The sequence below is a fragment of the Capricornis sumatraensis genome, chromosome 12 (genome assembly GCF_032405125.1).
Source record: "Capricornis sumatraensis isolate serow.1 chromosome 12, serow.2, whole genome shotgun sequence".
Lineage (NCBI taxonomy): Eukaryota > Metazoa > Chordata > Mammalia > Artiodactyla > Bovidae > Capricornis > Capricornis sumatraensis.
Genome location: NC_091080.1, coordinates 62,205,100 through 62,229,164, shown reverse-complemented (window position 1 = coordinate 62,229,164; position 24,065 = coordinate 62,205,100). Strand labels below are relative to the sequence as shown.

At 43.2% G+C, this 24,065-nt stretch overlaps 1 protein-coding gene across 1 annotated transcript in view; it reads right to left on the bottom strand.

The window, feature by feature from the left end:
* Positions 1-10,791, bottom strand: part of SCEL (sciellin) — a 140,093-nt gene extending 129,302 nt beyond the window's left edge. The window contains exons 1-3 of the mRNA XM_068984367.1: positions 10,749-10,791; positions 9,970-10,087; positions 4,668-4,727 (exon numbers count right to left, since the gene is read on the bottom strand). Of these exons, the coding sequence (XP_068840468.1) occupies positions 4,668-4,727; positions 9,970-10,087; positions 10,749-10,791 (221 nt within the window). The remainder of the gene's footprint in view (positions 1-4,667; positions 4,728-9,969; positions 10,088-10,748) is intronic.
* Positions 10,792-24,065: the final 13,274 nt, after the last annotated feature.

Below are 24,065 nucleotides of genomic sequence, written 5' to 3'. Positions count from 1 at the left end.
ATCATCAGCTGAGGAATGAGTTATGAATTAACTATAGACCCTGCACACACAGAGCTAGAGGGACAAGTAAGACATGTATGTCCAAGCATAGAAAGTGGTCAGTATCAGAAAAGAGGTTCAGGTCAAGTACAAGAGAGTTTGAAGCTGAGAAAGCTTGTTTGAAGACGTGGGGATCAGAGAAGTCTTCCTGGATGAGATACAAGTTGAGCTGGGACTTGAAAGATAAACAGACATGAATGAACAGAGATAGAGGGAATAGTGTTTGTTAAGGAAAGAATAATGTTTATAAAAAAATAACTAATGCAATCTCTTGTGTTTTTAAGGAAACTCAGAGTGAGGTTATGGTAAGACTCATTAGCAGGTATAATGCATGGGTGCAGATGGAACTGACCCCCATCCAGGAAATAGCTCCTCATAGGCGCCATTGCTTTGTCTCATTAGCTGCTTCATTCTTTCAGGTACTTATCACCATGGGACATAGCATACTGTGTTCATTTACATTCAATCTCTCCCTCCTCTACCTTTAACCAGGAAGCTTCCCTGATAGCTCAGTCGGTAAAGAATCCGCCTGCAATGCAGGAGACCCTGGTTCGATTCCTGGGTCAGGAAGATCCACTGGAGAAGGGATAGGCTACCCACTCCAGTATTCTTGGATTTCTCTGGTGGCTCAGTATGTAAAGAATCCACCTGCAATGCGGGAGACCTGGGTTCGACCCCTGGGTTTGGAAGACCCCCTAGAGAATGGAAAGGCTACCCACTCCAGTATTCTGGTCTGGAGAATTCCATGGACTGTATAGTCCATGGGGTCACAAAGAGTTGGACATGACTGAGTGACTTTCACTTGAATCACCTGAAGTTTTATGGAAGCAAGGGTTTCGTTTTGTTCCCAGACTGCAAAATATTGTCTGGCTCCGAAGGGCATCTCCACTGGTACTCTTTGTTGTGCTTTCTGCCTCCTTTGACATGTGTTAATGATCTTGCAGAGAAAGGACATAGTAAAATGTCCTGTTGTTTATGCATCCTATGAAGCTTGTCTTCTAGCATGACGAGACAATTATTTATTTTCCTTTATTTTCAGTCTCTGCTCACGTGGAACTCTTGGGCATGTTATCACTTCCGCTGGAAGTGCCTCTTTCCTGGCCCCTTGCTCACCAGCTACCCTTTCCTACTTGGAAACAGCTTCCATCCTTCAAGCAGCAACACCAATGAGCACTTCCTCAGGGCGGGCTTCCACTCTTACAGTCAGAATTACCCTCTGCTTCTTCCCATAGCATGGCCCACACTTCTACAAGCACTTTGCATGGTAAATCTGAGTATTTGTGTCTATGGATCCATCTTTTTCCATGAAATGTGAGAGTGCCTTAAGATCACAGCTGGCGTCTGATGCATCTTTGTATTCCCAGCACCTGGCACAGTGTCAGCACACAGCAGGTGCTCCAAAATGGTGTTGGGTGAACACCAAAGTGGACACAGCCTCTGCAGAAGGATGGAAAAGTATCACACGGATGTCTGTTTGTGCAAATGCAAGGAGAAAATTAACCTACACTACCTTTTATAAAGATGTCATTTGAGATACTCGCCAAGGAGTCCAGGGGGAAATGTCTCAGGCGTACAGATTTTTATTTGTGAAGATAAAACAGCTCAGTGTGCTGCTTTAGCCAGAATGCTGTCCAGCAACATGAAGGGTTCAGGTAACTGATATAATTTTAAATATATAAAATTACCATAGAAGGCATTACGATTACATTATCTTGAAACATGGCTTCCCTGGTAGCTCAGATGGTAAAGAATCCGCCTGTAATGTGGGAGACCTGGGTTTGATCCCTGGGCTGGGAAGATCCCCTGGAGGAGGACATGGCAACCCACTCCAGTATTCTTGCCTGGAGAATCCTATGGACAGAGGAGCCTGGTGGGCTACCATCCATGGTCACAAACAGTCAGACATGACTGAGCAACTAAGCACACACACATATCTTGAAGCATTAAGAACATGAATCTTAGTTTTCCTGGTCATGCTTCACAACAAGTATGTTCTTTAATAGTTCCAGACAAAGGCAAATACAATGGAGGGTGTGTTTTCCACTGGTGCCTGGATTCAAGTTATCAGGTTCCCCTTGTTTGGTAAGCGAGGGCCAACAGAGAACAAGAACATAAGCTTCAAAACCATGAAGACCCAGGATAAGCCACAGGACAGTCAGCTAAATCACAGAACATTCAAACAGAAGAACCAAGGCTGGGAACCCAAAAACCAATGGGATATGTCATGTAGAGGGGGGTGAACTCAGGACCCTTCAGTTCAGTTCAGCTCAGTCACTCAGTCGTGTCCGACTCTTTGCGACCCCATGAATTGCAGCACGCCAGGCCTCCCTGTCCATCACCAACTCCCGGATTCCACTCAAACTCACATCCATGGAGTCGGTGATGCCATCTAACCATCTCATCCTCTGTCATCCCCTTCTCCTCCTGCCCCCAAATCCCTCCCAGCATCAGGGTCTTTTCCAATGAGTCAACTTTTCCCATGAGGTGGCCAAAGTACTGAAGTTTCAGCTTCAGCATCAGTCCTTCCAATGAACACCCAGGACTGATCTCCTTTAGGATGGACTGGTTGGATCTCCTTGCAGTCCAAGGGACTCTCAAGAGTCTTCTCCAACACCACAGTTCAAAAGCATCCATTCTTCGGTGCTCAGCCTTCTTCACAGTCCAACTCTCACATCCACACATGACCACTGGAAAAACCATAGCCTTGACTAGATGGACCTTTGTTGACAAAATAATGTCTCTGCTTTTTAATATGTTATCTAGGTTGGTCATAACTTTCCTTCCAAGGAGTAAGCATCTTAATTTCATGGCTGCAATCACCATTTGCAGTGATTTTGGAGCCCCCCAAAATAAAGTCTGACACTGTTTCCACTGTTTCCCCATCTATTTGCCATGAAGTGATGGGCCCAGATGCCATGATCTTCGTTTTCTGAATGTTGAGCTTTAAGCCAACTTTTTCACTCTCCTCTTTCACTTTCATCAAAGGGCTTTTTAGTTCCTTAGAACACGTCAAAATTCTGAACACTTTTTAAATGGTTTAGAAAAATTCACATATAAAAACTCCAAAATAGATATATTCAAAGTGCCCACTTAACATTTTTTTAATTTTTATTTGGGTATAGTTACTTCAGGGCTTCCCAGGTGGTTTAGTAGTAAAGAATACACTTGCCAATGTAGGTGACATGGGTTTGGTCCCTGGGGGTCAGGAAGATCTGCTGGAGAATGAAATAGCAACTCACTCCAGAGAATCCCATGGACAGAAGAGCCTAGTGGACTACAGTCCATGGGGGTCACAAAATAGTTGTGTCCAACTTAGCAACTAAACAACAACAGTTACTTTACAATGTCTACTTATCTCTTTAAAGCCCCACCATGAAAAACAATCATAGTCCTTCACTAAGTATGTCTTGGTGGTAGACGCTGCCCATGGAACCGGATAAAACTTTTGTCTGAGAAATAACTAGGTTCTTCTGCTGGGTGTGGCTGTTTCTTTGTGTGTTAGTGTCAATGTGCTTTAGTAAGAATATTGTCTATTCATTTTATCAATCTTAGGATATTTACATCATTGTGACTATGAGTTTTGCTTAAATTTTCCTACTAATTTGCATTTGTCTGGCCACTGGCCACTGAGTATCATTTAGCGATTTTCCACATGCCTAGGAGTTTCTGAAAAGAAATGTTGTTTTCAATCGCTAAATCGTGTCCAACTCTTTGAGACCCTATAGACTGCAACACACTGGGCTTCTCTGTCCTTCACTATCTCCTGGAGTTTGCTCAAACTTATGTCCATTGAGTCAGTGATGCCATCCAACCAACTCATCCTCTATTGCCTCCTTCTCTTCCTGCCCTCAATCTTTCCCAGCATCAGGTATTTTTCCCCTTGAGTCAGTTCTTCGTATCAGGTGGCCAAAGTATTGGAGTTTCAGCTTCAGCATCAGTCCTTCCAATGAATATTCAGGGTTGATTTCCTTTAGGATTGACTGGATTGGTCTCCTTGCTGTCAAGGAACTCTCAAGGGTCTTCTCCAACACCATAGTTCAAAAGCATCGATTCTTCGGTGCTCAGCCTTCTTTATGGTCCAACTCTCATATCCATACATGACTACTGGAAAATTACAGCTTTGCCTCTATGGACCTAGTTGGCAAAGTGATGTCTCTACTTTTTAATATGCTGTGTAGGTTTGTCACAGCTTTCCTTCCAAGTAGCAAGTGTCTTTTAATTTCATGGCTGCAGTCACCGTCCGCAGAAAAGAAACGTACTGTCCCATAAAGCAAGTGAACTCAGCTGTTATTTCTGTTTTAGGGTTCCTTTCTCTAAGGCTTGGAAATATCTTATCTCATCATGTTTTTGTGGGAGCCCTTGCTCTTTCCTGTCAGGAAGGCCACCGTGGTAGGGTGAGCAGTGGATTGATGATTCTGTACCTTCAAACTGTATTTGGGGAGCAGAAAGCTGGAGAAGCATAGTTTGCTTTGTGAAAATCCCTAATGTTGTCAGATTCTCCTTCACGTGCCCAGAACATCAGGGAAAGCCTGTGGCTAGGCACCAATATTCAGCCTTGAACAAGTCTACTCTCAAAAACAACTGTCTTTGTGTTTCTGCTAATGATGTAACTTGTCTGAAACACCTACCTGTCCAAGGCATCGTGGGAATTATGTCTGTGGAGCACCGCCCTACCGTAATTTTCATCTCTGCAGAGAAAGAACAAAATTAAGTCACATGAAAAGTTATCACAGTCTTTAGTAAGCATTAAATAAGGCAGGCAGGAAAGAGCTCGCAATGCTTGGCAAAGTTAATTCAACCAGTCACCACTTGAAAGAACATGGTGAAAAGAAACAAGTTTGGGAGTACAAACGACCATTATTCTGATTTATCCCATGAGATTTCCACGTGATTCCACAACAGAATGAGTGTTTGCTTTTTGGTTTTGGTTTCTTTCATCAGAGTGTGGGAATGCTCAGCCAACTACTTTGTATATATTAGAAGCATGCTTTTCTGCAGGAAGGCAAACTTTTCTTCAAACATGTTTTAAATTTAATTAAGCCTGTTATGTCTGAAATTTTTCCTGTTGATGACCTTGATAGTTTTCCTTGACAAAGTGTAGGAAAATACATACCAGTATTTGTAGTTAAGAAGGTTGATTGTTCACAGATTTAGCCTATCTCTGACCCATGAGATCATATAGTGTGCTCTGTTTGGTCCTTAAAATACCCTATAAATTAGGCAAGGGAGACACTCATATCCAATTCACAGATGAGAAAATTGCTCAAGGAGTTTGTGGCTTTCCTAAAGCTAAAGATTAGCAATTGACAAGGGTAGGTTTAGGTCCCAGATCTCTATATTCCAAACTTTTGCTTTTCCTACTGGTCAATCATGCAATAGGACTTCATACATAAAATCCTAAAGTTAGATATTTCTTATTTTGTACAGTGGACCTGAAAATACAGGCAATGTTGTGTGTGTATGTGCTAGGTTGCCTCAGTCATGTCTGACTCTTTGCAACCCTACAGACTGTAGCCCGCCAGGTTCCTCTGTTCATGGGATTCTCCAGGCAAGAATACTGGAGTGGGTTGCCATGCCCTCATATCCAGGGGATCTTCCAAACCCAGGGACTGAACCTGCATCTCTTATATCTCCAGCATTGGCAGGCAGGTTCTTTACCGCCTGGGAAGCCCACAGGCAATGTTAGGAAATGTCAAAACATGTAGTAAAGACTTTGGTCTTGAGCCAAGGCAGAGAGTAAGTATCTGAACCTTTCAATGTGAACCCAGCCAAACCTGAAATATCACATTTCTCCTCGTTCTGCTCCACTAATGTTACTCAACACTCTGGAACCACTGACAATAAAGCTATAAAAGAACTACAGTAGATAATTGAAAAGAAAGACGAACAGTGAAACTGAAACAATTCCAGCAAATATACACCCTCAGAGATCCCAAGAGAACCCTCCAGATTCCCGGTATCCCCTCCCTACACTTGTGGGAGAGCAGCAGACGACAGACGCAGTTTTTGCCTAAAGAAAAATTCTAACGAGGAGCCCAGCACTGGGCCAGCGAGTGTGGGGGAGGCATCAGAGCCAATTTCCCCTTCACTGAGAAGCTGTCACACCGTCCAAGCTTCCCTAGGCCTTTTTAAGGAAGTGTGTCTGGCATAAAACCATCACTCCTACCGACTGTAAACTGTCTTAGACATCTCTATCTCCCCACATCTGTGCAAATACTTGCAGTGCCAAATTTACCTTTGATCTCCCTCGGTCACTTTGGAAAAATAGAAATGTCATAATAGGTTTCAAGAGAAGCAGTAAATGTTGCTTTATAGAAGGAAATGACTGTAGTCCAAGAGTGTTAACTCCAAAACTTAGTGTGTGGAACTGATTGTTGTCTAAGAGTGTTATCTCCAAAACTTAGTCTATCTCCAAATACCCCTATGGTTCCTTAAAACTGTAGAATTTAACAACAGAATTTAAGAGTCATTTTTGTTCACTAATTACAAGTATGCTCCTCAAACAACCACTCATGGATAGTTTAGTAGAAAGCTTGGAGTAAGTATTCTGTAATGCAGTGCTTCCCATCTTCATTGCTCTTGACATTATGGGTTTGCTCATTATTTGTTGTGAGGAGTGTCCTGTGCATTGTATTAATTGGTTATTTAGTGGCATTCCTAGTCTCTACTGACTAGATGCCAGGAGTACCCCACCCCTAGTTTTAACATCTATTAATGTCTCCTGACCTTGTCAAACATCCCCTGGGAGCAAAATTGTCCCTGACTGAGAACCACTGGTGTAATGGAAAGACAATGGGTCATGTTACTCTCAGCTCTACTATGTAATAGCTGTGTGCTCTTGGACAAGTTACCTAACTTCTCTGAGCCTCAGACTCCTCCTCTGTAAAATGAGAATGTAATATCTACCTTGTATGATCTCTTCAAGAAAATTAGACATACCAAGGGAACATTTCATGCAAAGATGGGCTCAATAAAGGACAGAAATGGTATAGACCTAACAGAAGCAGAAGATATTAAGAAGAGGTGGCAAGAATACACAGAAGAACTGTACAAAAAAGATCTTCACCACCCAGATAATCACGATGGTGTGATCACTCACCTAGAGCCAGACATCCTGGAATGCAAAGTCAAGTGGGCCTTAGAAAGCATCACTACGAACAAAGCTAGTGGAGGTGATGGAATTCCAGTTGAGCTACTTCAAATCCTGAAAGATGATGCTGTGAAAGTGGTGCACTCAATATGCCAGCAAATTTGGAAAACTCAGCAGTGGCCACAGGACTGGAAAAGTCAGTTTCCATTCCAATTCCAAAGAAAGGCAATGCAAAAGAATGCTCAAACTACTGCACAATTGCACTCATATCACATGCTAGCAAAGTAATGCTCAAAATTCTCCAAGCCAGGCTTCAGCAGTATGTGAACCATGAACTTCCAGATGTTCAAGCTGGTTTTAGAAAAGACAGAGGAACCAGAGATCAAATTGCCAACATCTGCTGGATCATCGAAAAAGCAAGAGAGTTCCAGAAAAATATCTATTTCTGCTTTATTGACTATGCCAAAGCCTTTGACTGTGTAAATCACAAGAAACTGTGGAAAATTCTGAAAGAGATGGGAATACCAGACCAGCTGACCTGCCTCTTGAGAAACCTGTATGCAGGTCAGGAAGCAACAGTTAGAACTGGACATGGAACAACAGACTGGTTCCAAATAGGAAAAGGAGTATGACAAGGCTGTATATTCTCACCGTGCTTATTTAACTCCTATGCAGAGTACATCATGAGAAACGCTGGGCTGGAAGAAGCACAAGCTGGAATCAAGATTGCCGGGAGAAATATCAACAACCTCAGGTATGCAGATGACACCACCCGTATGGCAGAAAGTGAAGAGGAACTAAAGAGCCTCTTGATGAAAGTGAAAGAGGAGAGTGAAAAAGTTGGCTTAAAGCTCAACATTCAGAAAACGAAGATCATGGCATCTGGGCCCATCACTTCATGGCAAATAGATGGGGAAACAGTGGAAACAGTGTCAGACTTTATTTTGGGGGGCTCCAAAATCATTGCAGATGGTGATTGCAGCCATGAAATTAAAAGACGTTTACTCCTTGGAAGAAAAGTTATGACTAACCTAGATAGCATATTCAAAAGTAGAAATATTACTTTGTGAACAAAGATCGATCTAGTCAAGGCTATGGTTTTTCCAGTGATCATGTATGGATGTGAGAGTTGGACTGTGAAGAAGCCTGAGTGCCGAAGAATTGATGCTTTTGAACTGTTGTGTTGGAGAAGACTCTTGAGAGTCCCTTGGACTGCAAGGAGATCCAACCAGTCCATCCTAAAGGAGATCAGTCCTGGGTGTTCATTGGAAGGACTGATGCTGAAGCTGAAACTTCAGTACTTTGGCCACCTCATGCGAAGAGTTGACTCATTGGAAAAGACCCTGATGCTGGGAGGAATTGGGGGCAAGAGAAGAAGGGGATGACAGAGGATGAGATGGCTGGATGGCATCACTGACTCGATGGACATGAGTTTGAGTGAACTCTGGGAGTTGGTGATGGACAGGGAGGCCTGGCGTGTTGCAGTTCATGGGGTTGCAAAGAGTCGGACACGACTGAGTGCCTGAACTGAACTGAACTGATGATAGTTGTGAGATTTAGTGATGCTTTATATGTAAAGTATCTAGCATCTAACTTGACATGTAAGAGGGAATCAAGGAACATATGCATATGCGTGTATCTATATATGTAGATACACACATATGTACATACATGGGCTTCCCTGGTAGCTCAGCTGGTAAAGAATCTGTCTGCAATGCAGGAGACCCCAGTTCAATCCTGGGTCAGGAAGTTCCCCTGGAGAAGAGCTAGGCTACCCACTCCAGTATTCTTGGGCTTCCCTGGTGATGCAGACAGTAAAGAATCTGCCTGCAATGCGAGAGACCTGGGTTTGATCCCTGGGTTGGGAAGATCCCTTGCAGGAGGGCATAGCAACCCTCTCCAATATTCTTGCCTGGCAAGTCTCCATGGACAGAGGAGCCTGGCAGGTTACAGTCCGTGGAGTCAAAGAATCGGACACAACTGAGTGACTAAGGACACACACACGTATGTGTGTGAATGCTGCTGCTGCTGCTGCTAAGCTGCTTCAGTCATGTCCAACTCTGTGCAACCCCACAGACTGCCTCCTACACACACACACACACACACACACACATACACACAAACACACACACACATACACACAAACACACACACACAATTTATAATAAATATATCTGGGTTGGACAAATACCTATTGTAAACCTGTGCTGGCAATGAGGCAATATGTTTAGGGACATAGTCTTCAAACCTTAAACATATAGCTAATAGATGTAATGTTTAAAACAGACAATACTTTCTTGGTGGTAAATGTCTTGACTCACTAAGTGATGGTGCATTTAGCACCTACCTGGATCTAGAGGTATATAGCCAGCGGGAATTAAAATGAGCCAAGAATTTATCTATTTCACTTGCTCATAAGGAAATTTCAGATAAATTATTATTAAATTTGTAAACTTGGAGTCATACTTCCATTTGTTTCAGCAGACATGATCAGTATATACCAGGAATATCCCCATCGTGGACTAAATATTACCTTTTTGGAAACTGGAATGTCTTTTTTTTTTTCAGGTTATCAATGTCTACGCTACTCATAACAATGAAATCCTGCTTTCTCTCACTCACAACTCATATTCTTTTAGGTATATGGATATTTAAGATGGTAGAGATACTGTTAAAAATCTGATATAACCAATGTATGCTTACTAAATCTTACCAAAAATGAGGCCAAGCAACAAAGTGCTTTAGGAAAAAAAAGCATCCACTTCCCAGTTGGCCATTAGTTTCCCAAATGGAGAAGAGCTCTCTCTTCTCCCCCTTCCTCCCTCCCCACGCCCTCTTACCTTTCTTCTTCAGGACGTTTCTTTATCCAGCTGTTATCCTGTAAGAAAGTCCTTCTTTTGTTGACCTCCTGGAAACCCTGTTGCCTCAGTGTGGTCCCCTGCGTGGTAGTCCTCATATCTAACAACAGAAAAATGAAACTTCAAGAGATATAGTGCCATGGAGTTGAGTGTGTGTTTGCTAACTTGGAAATCTTGAGAGGCACATCTGATGGTCCAGCCTCCATCTTCTAGGCTGGAACCTCCAGTACTATTTCAAAGTAGGATGCACTGGCAAGAAAGAACAAATCCCACACCTATCATCAAAGATAACATAACATATAAGACTGCTCGGGTGCCAACTGAAACTACCTGTGCACGTTATGAAGCCCTGCCCTGCACCTGGGAATGTAGAACCACAGGCCTCAGCTAAATCAATACTGCCACTTTGCTCAGAAAGAAATATGCCTTGGAAGGACACATGAGACTGTTTTGGAAGTACTTATAATACTCAATAAGTTCTGGTGCTTCTGATTATAAATAACGTGATTCTTTGATCTCATGGGAGTCAGAAGTAGAGAAGGTCACCTATACTTGATTTTTAAAAGAAATCTTTGAATTGCAATTGGATGAGTTAAATCTACAGCACCCTGACTTTTATCTTAAGCCTAACTTTGGCCATGTTAATTAAATTAGACTGCTGCTTCTAAGCATTTCATAGCTACATGAAAAAATTAGGAACTATGGATTGTTTTCCCCAGATTTTTAAATTTTCTGAGTAAGGGAAATAGCATCTACATTACCATTTCCTGTGGGAGATGTTTTTCTCAAGGTGAAATTGGACATGCTCCCTTCCAGTCAGGACCTAAAAGAAAAATGGGGATGGGGAAAAACACAACAATGACTTAACAAAGAATCAACAAGGGGCTCGTTCATTGCTAATGATACACAGTTTTCAATGACATGGACAGTCCCATAACCTGGTATAACAAATACATGATATAAACTGTCCCCTGAGAACATGAGAGTTCATCTATTCCAATGTATTTATTTTACAGATGAAGATACTGAAGTCAGGAGTATTTAGTGTCCCCTATGTTACAGGACAAGCAATTGACTGAATCAGCCCATCTGTTAATTCATTTACTCAATGACTAAATATGCATTGAGAGCTTGGCACTGAACCAGGAGGTGGAGGCAAGAAAGATAATATGACAAGTGTCTGTTCTGGGGCCCTAAAGGTACTGTGAGTCCCAGGTGTGGCCTTTCTGCTTAACAGAGAAGTCAGCCCTGAATTTCCACAAATGTGGGACTCTCAGTTTTTAAACCAGAGAAGGCAGTGACACCCTACTCCAGTACTCTTGCCTGGAAAATCCCACGGATGGAGGAGCCTGGTGGGCTGCAGTCCATGGAGTCGCTACGAGTCAGACACGGCTGAGCGACTTCATTTTTACTTTGCACTTTCATGCATTGGAGAAGGAAATGGCAACCCACTTCAGTGGTCTTGCCTGGAGAATCCCAGGGACGGGGGAGCCTGGTGGGCGGCTGTCTATTGGGTCGCACAGAGTCGGACACAACTGAAGTGACTTAGCAGCAGCAGCAGCAGTTTTTAAACTGGAAAAGTCCTGGGCCAATAATGATGACTTGGTCAGCCTAGGTTGGATGTTATATTTTTTGCAGAGTCCATCCCACCAGATGGTGTATGGAATGTGGAAGGGGCCCTCCATCTTGAGTCAGAATCAAGTCCTAGGTCCAGCTTCATGACATCAAAGTTCTGAACCACTTAATCTCCCTGTAAAATGGTCTAATGAAACCCACTACCTGCCTCATAAGGTTGTGATGATCATCTGAACAAGGTACACAAAAATCACCTTGTCAAACTATAAATGAGTGAGACTTAGAGTTGCATCGTCAGACAGCAGTTTACAGGTATAATGTGGGGGTTATAAAGCCCCCATCTCCCACCCTCTGGTTCAAATGTATCTCCTACGATAATGGCCTATAGGACCTGAAAAGGTAAAGATATATTTTCTGGATCAAGGCATCGTTTCCCTGGGGTCTTCATTTAGAATATCAGTGCCCCAAGAGTGGGTGAGAAGTGGAAGCTGCTGGTGACTTTACCAGCCTAGTGCTTGGCACTAAGGGCTCACAGCTTCATCTCTTCTGGGAAATTGCCCTTGGCTGGTGGGACTGCCAGTTATACACCCTCATCCATGACACCTGCAGCCAGCAACTTGACTACCCTGGAATGCAGAGCCATGTCTGCAGGCGACTGGTGCTTCAGCCCTTGCCATGGCAGACGTTAGGCCAGCAGGGGGCGCATCATTGCCCAGCTCATTCCCCTGCCTCCCCAACCCTCCCCGTCTTCCCTTTCTCCTTCTCTCAGACACATACCCTTCATAAATCACAGGCACCCAAGGGCCTCTCAGTCACTGCTTCGAGGGAACCCAAGCTCAGACTAACAACCAGCATAAGACTGACAGCTATTCACTCCGCAGAGAGTCTCAAGGTCTCAGTGAAATTTAAAAGTTGTCATTAACTTGTGTCCGACTCTTTTGTGACCCCATGAACTGTGGCCTACCAGGCTCCTCCATCCATAGGATTCTCCAAGCAAGAATACTGGAGTGGATTGCTATTTCTTTTTCCTAGGGTTCTTCCCAACCCAGGGGTCAACTCATGTCTCCTGTTTGGCAAATGGATTCTTTACCACCTCACCACCAGGGAATTGGAAAGACCTGCATCTAAGGTTTGCTATTTACTGTGTCCCTTTGGGGATGATATTTATAGTTCAGCTCCCTTCTGTGTAAAATGAGATGAACTGCGGTTGTTTTGAGGGTCAGATTTGTCCATCAAGATGATGACACAGGCTTCTATCACCTCAGAAAGTGTAAAGCAAAGACACAGAGGAGGTGTGGTTGGGAGTGGGGAGGAGATGCACAGCCTGGGCCACTGGGTGCTGGGCACGCAAGGGGTGTAGGGCAGACCCTGTCTCATGTATTTGAGTGAGTGAGTGAGTGAGTGAGTGACGTCGCTCAGTCATGTCCGACTCTGCGACCCCATGGACTGTAGCCTACCACACTCCTCCGTCCATGGGATTTTCCAGGCAAGAGTACTGGAGTGGGTTGCCGTTTCCTTCTCCAGAGGATCTTCCTGACCCAGGGATTGAACCCTGGTCTTCCGCATTGCAGGCAGACGCTTTACCGTTTGGGCTACCAGGGAAGTCCTCAAAAGTGAAGTTGTTCATGTATTTGGAGGCCCCTCAAATTTGGAAGAAAGGGGAGGAAAAAGGACCTGGCAAACTTCATTCTCAACCACTTGTTCACTTCACCTCAGTCTGGCCTCACTTCTCCGGGCTCTTGGGTAACCAACTTTCTGTTTCTAAATGGGCTCTGATAAACCTTTTCCTGAGCCAGTAAAGACCTGAAGGGTTCGTAGCCAACTGAACTGGGATTCTGACATGGGCAGAATGCTGAATGTACAGCTGGTAATGTATTTGGAGAGATTGCAAACTCAACCATGAAACATAGGGCAGGGTCCACAGAGAAGAGGCGTTTGTCAATTAACTGCTTATTTCTCCCTCACAAAAGACCGAGCATCCTACAAGTCAGACCCAAGGCTGTCTTCTCATTTCCAGCCTGTGGGACAGAGTAGATGCCCCTTCAGTGCTTACTATGTACTGAGTTAGGTCCTTTTCAAAATTTCTAACACCCCAGTGTCTCAGGATGTGTCTGTATTTGGAGGCAGGGCTTTTAAAGAAGTGATTACATTAAAATGAGGCCATTAGGGTGAGGCCTAATCCAATCTCTCCTCTGACCTTATAAGAAGAGGAATTTGGATGCACAAAGACACCTTTTTTCTGGTGTGAGAGGATGCAGGCAGAAAGAAGGTGGCCATTCTGAAACTGAGAAGGGAGGCCTCAAAACTGAGGACACCTTGATCTCAGACTTCCAACCTCCAGAACTATGAGACAACAAATTTCTTTCTTTCTTAAAAAAATTTTAAAAAATCTTTTGGCCCCACCACATGGCATGTGGGATCCCAGTTCTCCAACCAGGGACGGAGCCCCACCCCCTGCATTGGCAGCTCAGAGCCTTAACCTTAGGACTTCCAAGGAAATCCCCCAGATAACAAGTTTCTCTTACCAGCCTGTGGTACTTTGTTTTGGCAGCCCGAGCAAACTAACAGAGTCCTTATGGGGGAAGTAGTTTAAACATTTCTAAAATAGCCAAGTCATTCAAACAGCTTCCTGCCACCGTATCTCAGAACTTCATTTTTTTAATGGCCCCACTGCACAGGGCAGTTGTGCATAGCCATAGTATCTGTTCTCGACAGGGTACCTCACAGGCATCATAAACTCTTCCTCACGTAAACTCTGCACAGCAGCTATTACCTCCGTCTCCCAGATATGACACCTGAAGCTCAGGGAGAGGATGTAACCTGCCAAAGTGGAAACAAGCAGAATCTGGTTCTAAAATGAAGCCAACTCATTCCTCGGCAACCAGCAATAATGCTTGTGATGAGTCACTGCAAGACAGGACAGGTACCTGGCATTATACTGAGAGAGGGTAGTACACAGCAGGGCCTGTCTGACTCTTGACATCTCTGGAGACCCGTGATCTCTGCCCCCAGTGCCTGGCAGCAGGAGAACCAGGACAGCTTCTCAAGGAATCACTGCAGCAAACAAACACACAGAGCAGCCTAATCTGTGTATTCCCTGGCACTTCCCAGCTTACAAACCTATGTCCGTACAAAATGTGCACACAAATGGTCATGGCAGCTTTATTCCAAGTAGCCAAAAAGCGAAGATAACCCAGATGCCCATCTATGGATGAATGGGTACACAACATGTGGTACACCCATACAGTGGAATATTAGTTGGCAACTAAAAGAAATGAAATGTTGATACGCATTACAATGCGGATGAAACTTGAAACAAGCTAAGCGAAAGAAGCCAGACTTAAAGGTGACCTATGTAGGGTTCTATCTGGATGTGGTTTATTTAGATTTTTCTTGGTATCCTCCCCATATTCCACCTCAATTTCCCCCCAAGCCAGGCTTCTGCTGCCCCTTTAGGCTCTGCTGGGTAGGAAAGAGGAGAGTTCAGACAATAACAATTCTGTAGATGATGTTATAGTAATATATAATTTATCTCATTTCATGTCCATAGCCATGTTCTAAGAGTAATATAATCCCAACTTAGCAGAGACATGGCTGGAGCAGTGGCTGAGAGGCAAAGCTGGGACTACGCCTGAGGTTTTCCAGCTCAAGGTTCATCATCTTTTCCTCTCTGCCAGGGACTCCCTGCAGTTGTAGAGAGAACAGCACCTCCTCTTTACCTTATATTTACTCTTCCCCAGTGGCTCAGCAGATAAAGAATCTGCCTGTAGTACAAGAGATATACGAGACCTATGTTTGATCACTGGGTTGGGAAGATCCCCTGGAGAAGGAAATTGCAAGCCACTCCAGATTCTTGCCTGGGAAATCCCACGGACAGAGGAGTGTGGTGATATGTAGCAACTCCGTATATTTGGGCTTCCCTGGTGGCTCAGATGGTAAAGAATCTGCCTGTAATGCAGGAGACCTGGGTTCGAAGCCAGGTCAGGAAGATCCCCTGAAGAAGGGAATGGCAACCCACTCTAGTATTCTTGCCTGGAGAACCCCATGGACGGAGGAATCTGGAGAGCTACAGTCCATGTGCTCACAAAGAGTCAGACATGACTGAGAGACTAACACACACATGCTGTTGCTGCTGCTGCTAAGTCGCTTCAGTCGTGTCCGACTCTGTGTGACCCCATAGACGGCAGCCCACCAGGCTCCCCCGTCCCTGGGATTCTCCAGGCAAGAACACTGGAGTGGGGTGCCATTTCCTTCACACACACATACACACCTTCTATTCAAGGCTGGCTCTAATCAGATCCTGCTAAAGCATCTGACATTTTCACACTTTGGTAGCCAGGCATTCTCCAGAAGGAGTCATAAGCTCCGACATCCAGACAAGATCAGGGCCCTTACTGCTGTCTCCCTGCCAATGATTAGCCTCTGCTGCTGCTGCTAAGTCGCGTCAGTCGTGTCTGACTCTGTGTGACCCCATAGACGGCAGCCCACCAGGCTCCCTTGTCCCTGGGACTCTCCAAGCAAGAACACTGGAGTGGGTTGCCATTTCCTTCTCCAGTGCATGAAGGTGAAAAGTGAAAGTGAAGTCGCTCAGTCATGTCTGACTCTTTGCGACCCCGTGGACTGCAGCCTACCAGGCTTCTCCGTCCATGGGATTTTCCAGGCAAGAGTACTGGAGTGGGTTGCCATTGCCCTCTCTGATGATTAGCCTCTGGTATCCCATAAACACCTCTCTGGCTCCACCCGGAGTCTCTGGGATACTTTCTAGGAATAGCTTCCAATGACCTCACTCGCTTTCTCTGGGACACCCCAGTTTCAACTTGTTCCCTCTTTCAGGAAAGTTCTTGGGAAGAACTAGGCCTTTTGTACTTCACATTTTCCACCTCTGAAACTGCCAGACTGAAGGTAAAAGTGGCCATCTTTGGACTATGAACTAACCTCAGGACTGAAGTCTCACTAACAACGGCAGAGCAGGAAGTTAGAAGGAGCAAGGTTCCTTACAGAGTTGCCAGACAGCCTTGGATCATCTAATTCTTAACTTTGGGCGAGAGAGAAGTAAACCTCCTAGTTTCTTCCTGAGTTTACTCTTTCATATTTTTGTTACTCAAGCTTAGTGCTCTTCTTGCCTGTTACAAGGTCACTGTGTAGGTCTGAAACAGAAGGTCTAAAAGCCCATGGTGGTCTTCAAAATATGAGATACTAGTGACTCTTTTATTAGTAAAACACTTTTTCTTGCAACATGTCCGTGTGTTTGATGCCCCTAGCAAGAAAGATCATGTGTTTAGTCTCTACTGTTGCTTCAGATTATGCCACATGCTTAGTACACATCATCTTATTCAATCCTCCAGGTGAGTATCATTAGCTCTAATTATAGGAACTCAAGAGAGGCTAAATAACTTGGCCAAGGTCACAGAGGAAGGGACAGCCAGGAACTGCAATTAGGTGCCAGGGTCTTCTCAGTGCAGGATACTGCGTGTTGCACAAAGTATCATGTGATGTAGCCAATCCCAGATATGCAGGAAGTGCCCGCAAGTTCCAAAAGATGGGAGATAATGGGAGAGGAGCTGGGAGGAGCAGCAGTAGTAAACAGCTGCTCCATCACCACTGGGCAGCTCAACCCCGAGCCTCTCCCCTCCCGTGGCCACACCGACGCCGTGAGTGGCCTGGCACTATTCCTTACCTGACTCCTTCTCTGAATCCCTCTCCCTACTCACTGACTTGATAATGTTTTATACTCTTTCCTAGCTTCTTGCTGTCCATCGACTCCTTTTAAACCACCAAATGCTTAAGTTGAAAACTCTGATGTGAAATGAGACAGGAAAATATAATGCATTCTATTTTTAAATGATAATAGTTTAATAAGTATGCAGGAGCTTTTTTCAAGTGAAAAATGACTAATACTGTGGGAAATTTTTTTTCCATCAAATCTACATGTTTTGCTCACAACTGCACAAACTTCCTCAGGGTTATCTGCTCTTTTATTTTTCCTTTGGACCCACTGGCCACAGCATCCTAATTATCTCCTTATGTCAGCCCATTTGGTGGCCCCAGAACCATTTCTAGAAGCTCCAATCTAAAACATTTAAGGTGTAAGCTCCTCTTTCATCAACCTCTAATTCCACAGAAATTTTACAATTTACAATGGAACCCTCTCCATCTTGACCACAATATACATTTTTAACATATAAAGAAATTTTCTATATTGCTATTAAAAATGGATCAACAATATAGGTCCCTGTGAATAATGTTCTTGTTAAACAAATAACTGTTTGTAGAATGGATTGGAGATTAAAAACCTTTCAAATTGGTAATGTCAAGACATACATGCAGCAAAACCTCATTTTTATATTATTTTTTAAAGAAATTACTTATTTCAGCAGCTGAGATTATTCTGTTTCATATTTACTTAACACCCAGATAATCACACTTCAATAGTCTCAGTTCAGCCAATTAGATTTATTTCTAAGTGCTTTCCTTGGCCTCCTTCCAATCAAGTTTTAAACTTCTCATGAGAACGATGCAACTGTCATCTTGGCCTCTCAAAATGCTGTTACTGGCACATATGCCAACAACTATATTTTAAATGTGTAATATTATGGGAAAAGATGTGTAAAAAGATGTGTCTCTATTATGCTGGGAACTACAGAAACTTTTGCCTTTTAAACCACCAAATGCTTAAGTCGAAAACTCTGATGTGAAATCATGTTGTCAAAAGTCAATAGGGAGGGACTTCCCTGGCTGTCCAGTGGTTAGGACTTCACACTTCCACTGCAGGGACCTGGGTTTGACCCCTGGTTGGGGAAGCCACATGGCATGGCCAAAAAAGTCAATATGGTAAAAGGAAAAAAAAAATCTTTTCAACTTTTGGCCTCTCTTTCACTTCCTCTTAGTGGCCAAACACCAGAAGGTGCTAGTTTGTATCCAGTTCTACAGTTTTGCCCAAAGACATGTGTATTTAAATTTTAGAAAAAAATTGGTCTTAAATTCTGAATTACAAAGCCAGTCAAGTTTTCCACGGTTTTCTTTGGATGCATTTGAAACTATCAAACATCCCCTATTTCTTCAAGTTGTTGTCCCTTTTCGGATCCTCTTCATCTCCCTCTGAGCCTTCTCAATTTCTATCTTGAATAATAGCACTTCCTTGAGAGATTTAGGTCACCACGTGATCTGCCTGCCCCCGGAGCCAGTCAGCCCCAGCTCCTTCTAGCCCAACTCTAAGACTGCCCTGGGTCACCTCCCAGCTAAGCTGCACTCCTCTCCATCTTTTGGGTCTTCCTGACAAAAAGACTTTGTGGGTTTCTCTCTTCCCTCCCAAGGACAAAATGCCTCTCGATATACCTAATAAGTGCTACGGGTTACCACTCCCTGCTAACGCTCCCTAAGAAAGATTGTGTGAGCAAAGCAACTGGAATGAGGTGGTGCAGAGATGAAAGAGACTAGGAAGAGCAAGACAGAAAAGAAAAAAAAAAATGCAGAGCAGAAAATAGGATAACAAACTCGAAGATGAAAGAAGAAAAGGGAAAAACGCCAACAAAAAGAATTCACCACTGATACTCGGTCCTGTGATAGTGTTAGCCCTTATTCAGCTTAGATTGTACATGGATTATGCTTAGGGCTTCCCCGGTGTCTCAGCAGTCAAGAGTCCGCCTGCACTGCAGGAGCTGCAGGAGACATGGGTTCAATCTCTGGGTCGGGGAAGATCCCCTGGAAGAGGACGTGGCAACCCACTCCGGTATTCTTGCATGGAGAATCTCATGGACAGAGGAGCCTGTTGGGTTACAGACCATAGAGTCACAAAGAGTCAGACATGACTGATGCGGCTTAGCACGCACGCATGTATGTATTATGCATAATACATACCCGCATAATGCCTTAAGGCTGATACTGTGATTATCCTCCTTCTCCACCTAAGTAAACTTTATAATGAATGATTTCAATGAAGTCATAGTCTTTTTGCAGAAGGCAGTGCAGGAGTTGGAAATGTGGAGAGGGGGTGATACTAGTCCTTTCTGTTTTATAGCTGAGTAAACAGTGGAGACAGTGTCAGACTTTTATTTTTGGAGGCTCCCAAATCACTGCTGATGGTGACTGCAGCCATGAAATTAAAAGACACTTACTCCTTGGAAGAAAAGTTATGACCAACCTAGATAGTATATTCAAAAGCAGAGACATTACTTTGCCGACTAAGGTCCATCTAGTCAAGGCTATGGTTTTTCCTGTGGTCATGTATGGATGTGAGAGTTGGACTGTGAAGAAGGCTGAGCGCTGAAGAATGGATGCTTTTGAACTGTGGTGTTGAAGAAGACTCTTGAGAGTCCCTTGGACTGCAAGGAGATCCAACCAGTCCATTCTGAAGATCAGCCCTGGGATTTCTTTGGAAGGAATGATGCTAAAGCTGAAACTCCAGTACTTTGGCCACCTCATGCGAAGACTTGACTCATTGGGAAAGACTCTGATGCTGGGAGGGATTGGGGGCAGGAGGAGAAGGGGACGACAGAGGATGAGATGGCTGGATGGCATCACCAACTTGATGGATGTGAGTTTGAGTGAACTCCGGGTGTTGGTGATGGACAGGGAGGCCTGGCGTGCTGCGATTCATGGGGTTGCAGAGTCGGACACGACTGAGTGACTGAAGTGAAGTGAATGTCCTTTAATAAAAAAAGAAAACAAGGAAAGTAGGAAAAAAATTCGCTCTTTTTGGAAAAAGGTTTTTAGGATGAGTAGTTTGCCTCAAGTAACACAGCCAGTGCACAATTGGGATTCCAACCCAAATGGACCTGACATCAGAGTTCCTGTCCCAGAAGCTGGGGAAATAAAAAGGTGCCAACAGGTAGAAAGTTACCAGGTTAAAAGAAAGGGTGAGGAGAATGACATTTCCTTTGCAATAGAAATGGACCTCCACCAAGAGAGAGATTTGGGGCAGACTTTCTCTGATCTTCTTAATAAAGTATCATGGGAACAGCAGAGAGATAGTTGGATGCTCCAGAGTTAATTAACTCTCCAGAGGTAATTTATTGAGCTTCTAATATACTTAGGTAAATTGATATCTTTTTTAAAAAATAAATTTATTTATTTTAATTGGAGGTTAATTACTTTACAATATTGTATTGGTTTTGCCACACATCAACATGAATCCACCACAGGCATACAAGGAAAAGACCAAATGTGAATAGTTGCCTAGGAGAAATCACTTAAGTGATAGGGGGAAAACCAAAAGCAAACACAGACTATGGAAATAAACACAGCAAAACTGCTTAGAATGACATATGTAGCTTGGTGGTATTCATTTTTGTGTATGAAAAAGCCTTCATGGTTCAATAATACCTACTAGTACTTGCTTCCCAGAAATCACTGATAATAGGGAAAAACGCCTAGAAACTGAAAAAAGCACAAACGCTATTAAACTATTTTCAACAGAAGAATAAGAGAGACTCTATAATTACAAACCAATAAACAACAGCATTATCTTCTGTGAGATAAACACAACAAACCACCAAGCAACTAATTATCACCTAAAAGAACATGAAATATTACGTACGAATAAAACAAACAGCGCTTCACGAAGTGTAAACGTTAATAATTGCATTTAAATTAATGGACTATGTTTAGCCTTCACACGCACTGTAGAAGGAAATCCAATAATTACGAGGCTGGGAAAGACTTGCTTAGCCTGCTGTGATGGTTAGAAATTTGCTATTTCTTTAGTTACACAGCTTCCCAGTCTACACTTACCATTAGAAAACTTGCTTACTGAGGGTGAAATAGTTCAGAATGTAGCACAGAGGAAATCTTGGAGCCAGCGAATCTGGAGTCTGAAAACCATCGACCAAGGGCTTTCCGGGTGACTCACTGGTAAAGAATCTGCCTGCCAATGCAGGATATGCGAGAGACAGGTTCAGTCCCTGGGTCAGGTAGATCCCCTGGAGAAGGAAATGGCAGCCCACTCCGGTATTCTTGCCTGGGAAATCCCACGGACAGAGGAACCTGGAGGGCTAGAGTCCGTAAGTTCACAAAGAGTTTGGACACAACTGAGCAACTAAACAACAAACCATCGAACATAAAATGTTTTTACTGCTTGTTCTTGCTGTTAGCGTGAGCCCCCAGCTGCCCTTGTTTCCACCACCAATCTTTACTGCAGAATGATTGATAACGTCAAGCTGCAGCATGCAGAGTCCTAGTCTCTGTGACAGTGATTAAGTTCATATCATGACTCTGGTCTAATGTTTATTATTAATAACAAAAATGGTATCTAATAAAAATTATCTATTGCCTGACCCCTCAAGCACTATTTTCAGTTCTAACTGAAAACATTTGCTAAATGAGTGAAAGTGAAGTTGCTCAGTTGTGTCCAACTCTTTGCGACACCGTGGACTGTAGCCTACCGGGCTCCTCCGTCCATGGGGTTCTCCAGGCAAGAATACCGGAGTGGGTTGCCATTCCCTTCTTCAGGAGATATTTCCGACCCAGGGATCGAACCCAGGTTTCCCACGTTGCAGGCAGATGCTTTAACCTCTGAATCACCAGGGAAGCCAAAAAACTCAAATTTAGACCATGCACTATGAACCAAAATACTGTTACCCTAAGTTCTTTATCTTAATCTTATTTCATATTCACTACAGCTCTGTCATGTGGTCAGTCTTCATCTCAAGTTTACACAGTAAAATCTCTCATTGTGTTAGTAATATATGTTCAACAGAAAATGTGGAAAATATAAGAAAGCACAAAGAAGGAAAAAGTCAGATACCTTTCATCAACCTTTGTTCTTATCCTCCAGGGTTGTTTTATTATCATTATTATCATTTTGCATATTACAGCCTATTGATGCACATTTTCAATACCATTTAAAAATATTTGAATTATTAATTCTTCTGCAACTACAAAATATTTCATCTTATGGGTCTATCAGTATAACATAACTCCTCTGTTTTTTTCCAACAAAACCATACAAATCTTTTGACCACATCCCTTATTATTCTTATCGATGTCTTATAGATCTTTAGAAGTAAAATTATTTGCCAAGGGGTGTAACTTCTAAAATGTACTTAGTCTCTATTGTGAAATATGTTCCCATAAACTTTATACCAGTTTACAATCCACCCTCAGCACATGAATGTCCACACATTGGCTTATTTATTGGATTTAGAATTGTCATTTATTAGTCTCTTGAATGATTTAATAGGTGAAAGTGGAATCATTTTGGCTCAAATGCATATTTTTATAATTTTACTGGTTATTTTCTTATTTTGTGAATTATCCATTGATTAATATTATAGATTTCTTATTGCTTTCTTATTTTCTTTACAGGAAAATGTTTATATGTCTGACATCTTTTTATGTCAGAAATATTTATTTTTACTTCCCCAGTATTCATTTGGCTTCTAATTCTGATTTTTCACTAGCAGTTTCTATTTTTGTAATTCTCTCTCTTTCCCCTTATGAATTCTTTCACTCCTTACAACCCCTGTAGACCATTGATAAAACTTTTTTTCTGACCTCATAATCCAAGCGATCACCAAATACTGTAACTCTTCTCCTAGATCTCTCTTGATTGTCTTTCTTGCTATATTCAAGCTGGCATGATCTGCTTCCTGTGTTAACAGCTTCCTACCTATATTCCCAATCTCTAGACTTTCACTCTCAATCCATTCTCACAAGTCACCACTCTGCTTAAAATTCTTCAATGGCCCCCATTTCTGTCAGGATAAAATCCAAACTGTTGGCAAGCCTGTACCTTCTGTACGTCTGCTTTCTTCCCACTCCCCATGCTTCACTCAGACTCTACTTCCAGCTAGACTAGGGAATTACGCCCTCAGTCGTATCTGACTTTTTGTGTCCCCATGGACTTCAGCCTGCCAGGCTCCTCTGTCCATGGAGTTTTCCAGGCACGGATACTGGAGTGGGTTGCCATTTCCTTCTCCAGGGGCTCTTCCCAACCCAGGGGTTGAACCCAGGTCTCCTGCATTGCAGGCAGACGCTTTACCATCTGAACCACTGCTAGACTAAGTCGTTCCAGTTCCCGAGGGCTCCATCCTTTTCATCACCTTTATGCTGCTGCTCGCTCTACGGTTTTTGCCTAAAGCATTCTTTCTGAGCCTCTCTTCACCCTTACTCTGCTTTCAGGAAAGACTTTTCAGGTTACACATTACATATCCTCCTAGAGGCATTCAGTGATGCCATCACAACCTGTCTGTACCTCCACTTCTCCAGGCTGAGTTAAGAGGCTTCCTAAGTGTTCACAAGGCAAGGAGTACCTCTCTGTAAGAGCATTACCATACAGGCTGCCTGTTTGCGTGGCTGAATAGTTTGTCTCCATCTCCAACACACACACACATTGTAAATCTGAGGGTTGTAACCAAGACCATTTTCTCTACAGTTGTATTTCCAAATATTATTATTGTATCTGGCACATAATCAATTCTAGAGGAACATTTGTTGCAAAAATGAGATGAATAAATATTTACACATTTTCTTCTAATTAAAGAATGTATTTTATTGTTACATAGAAA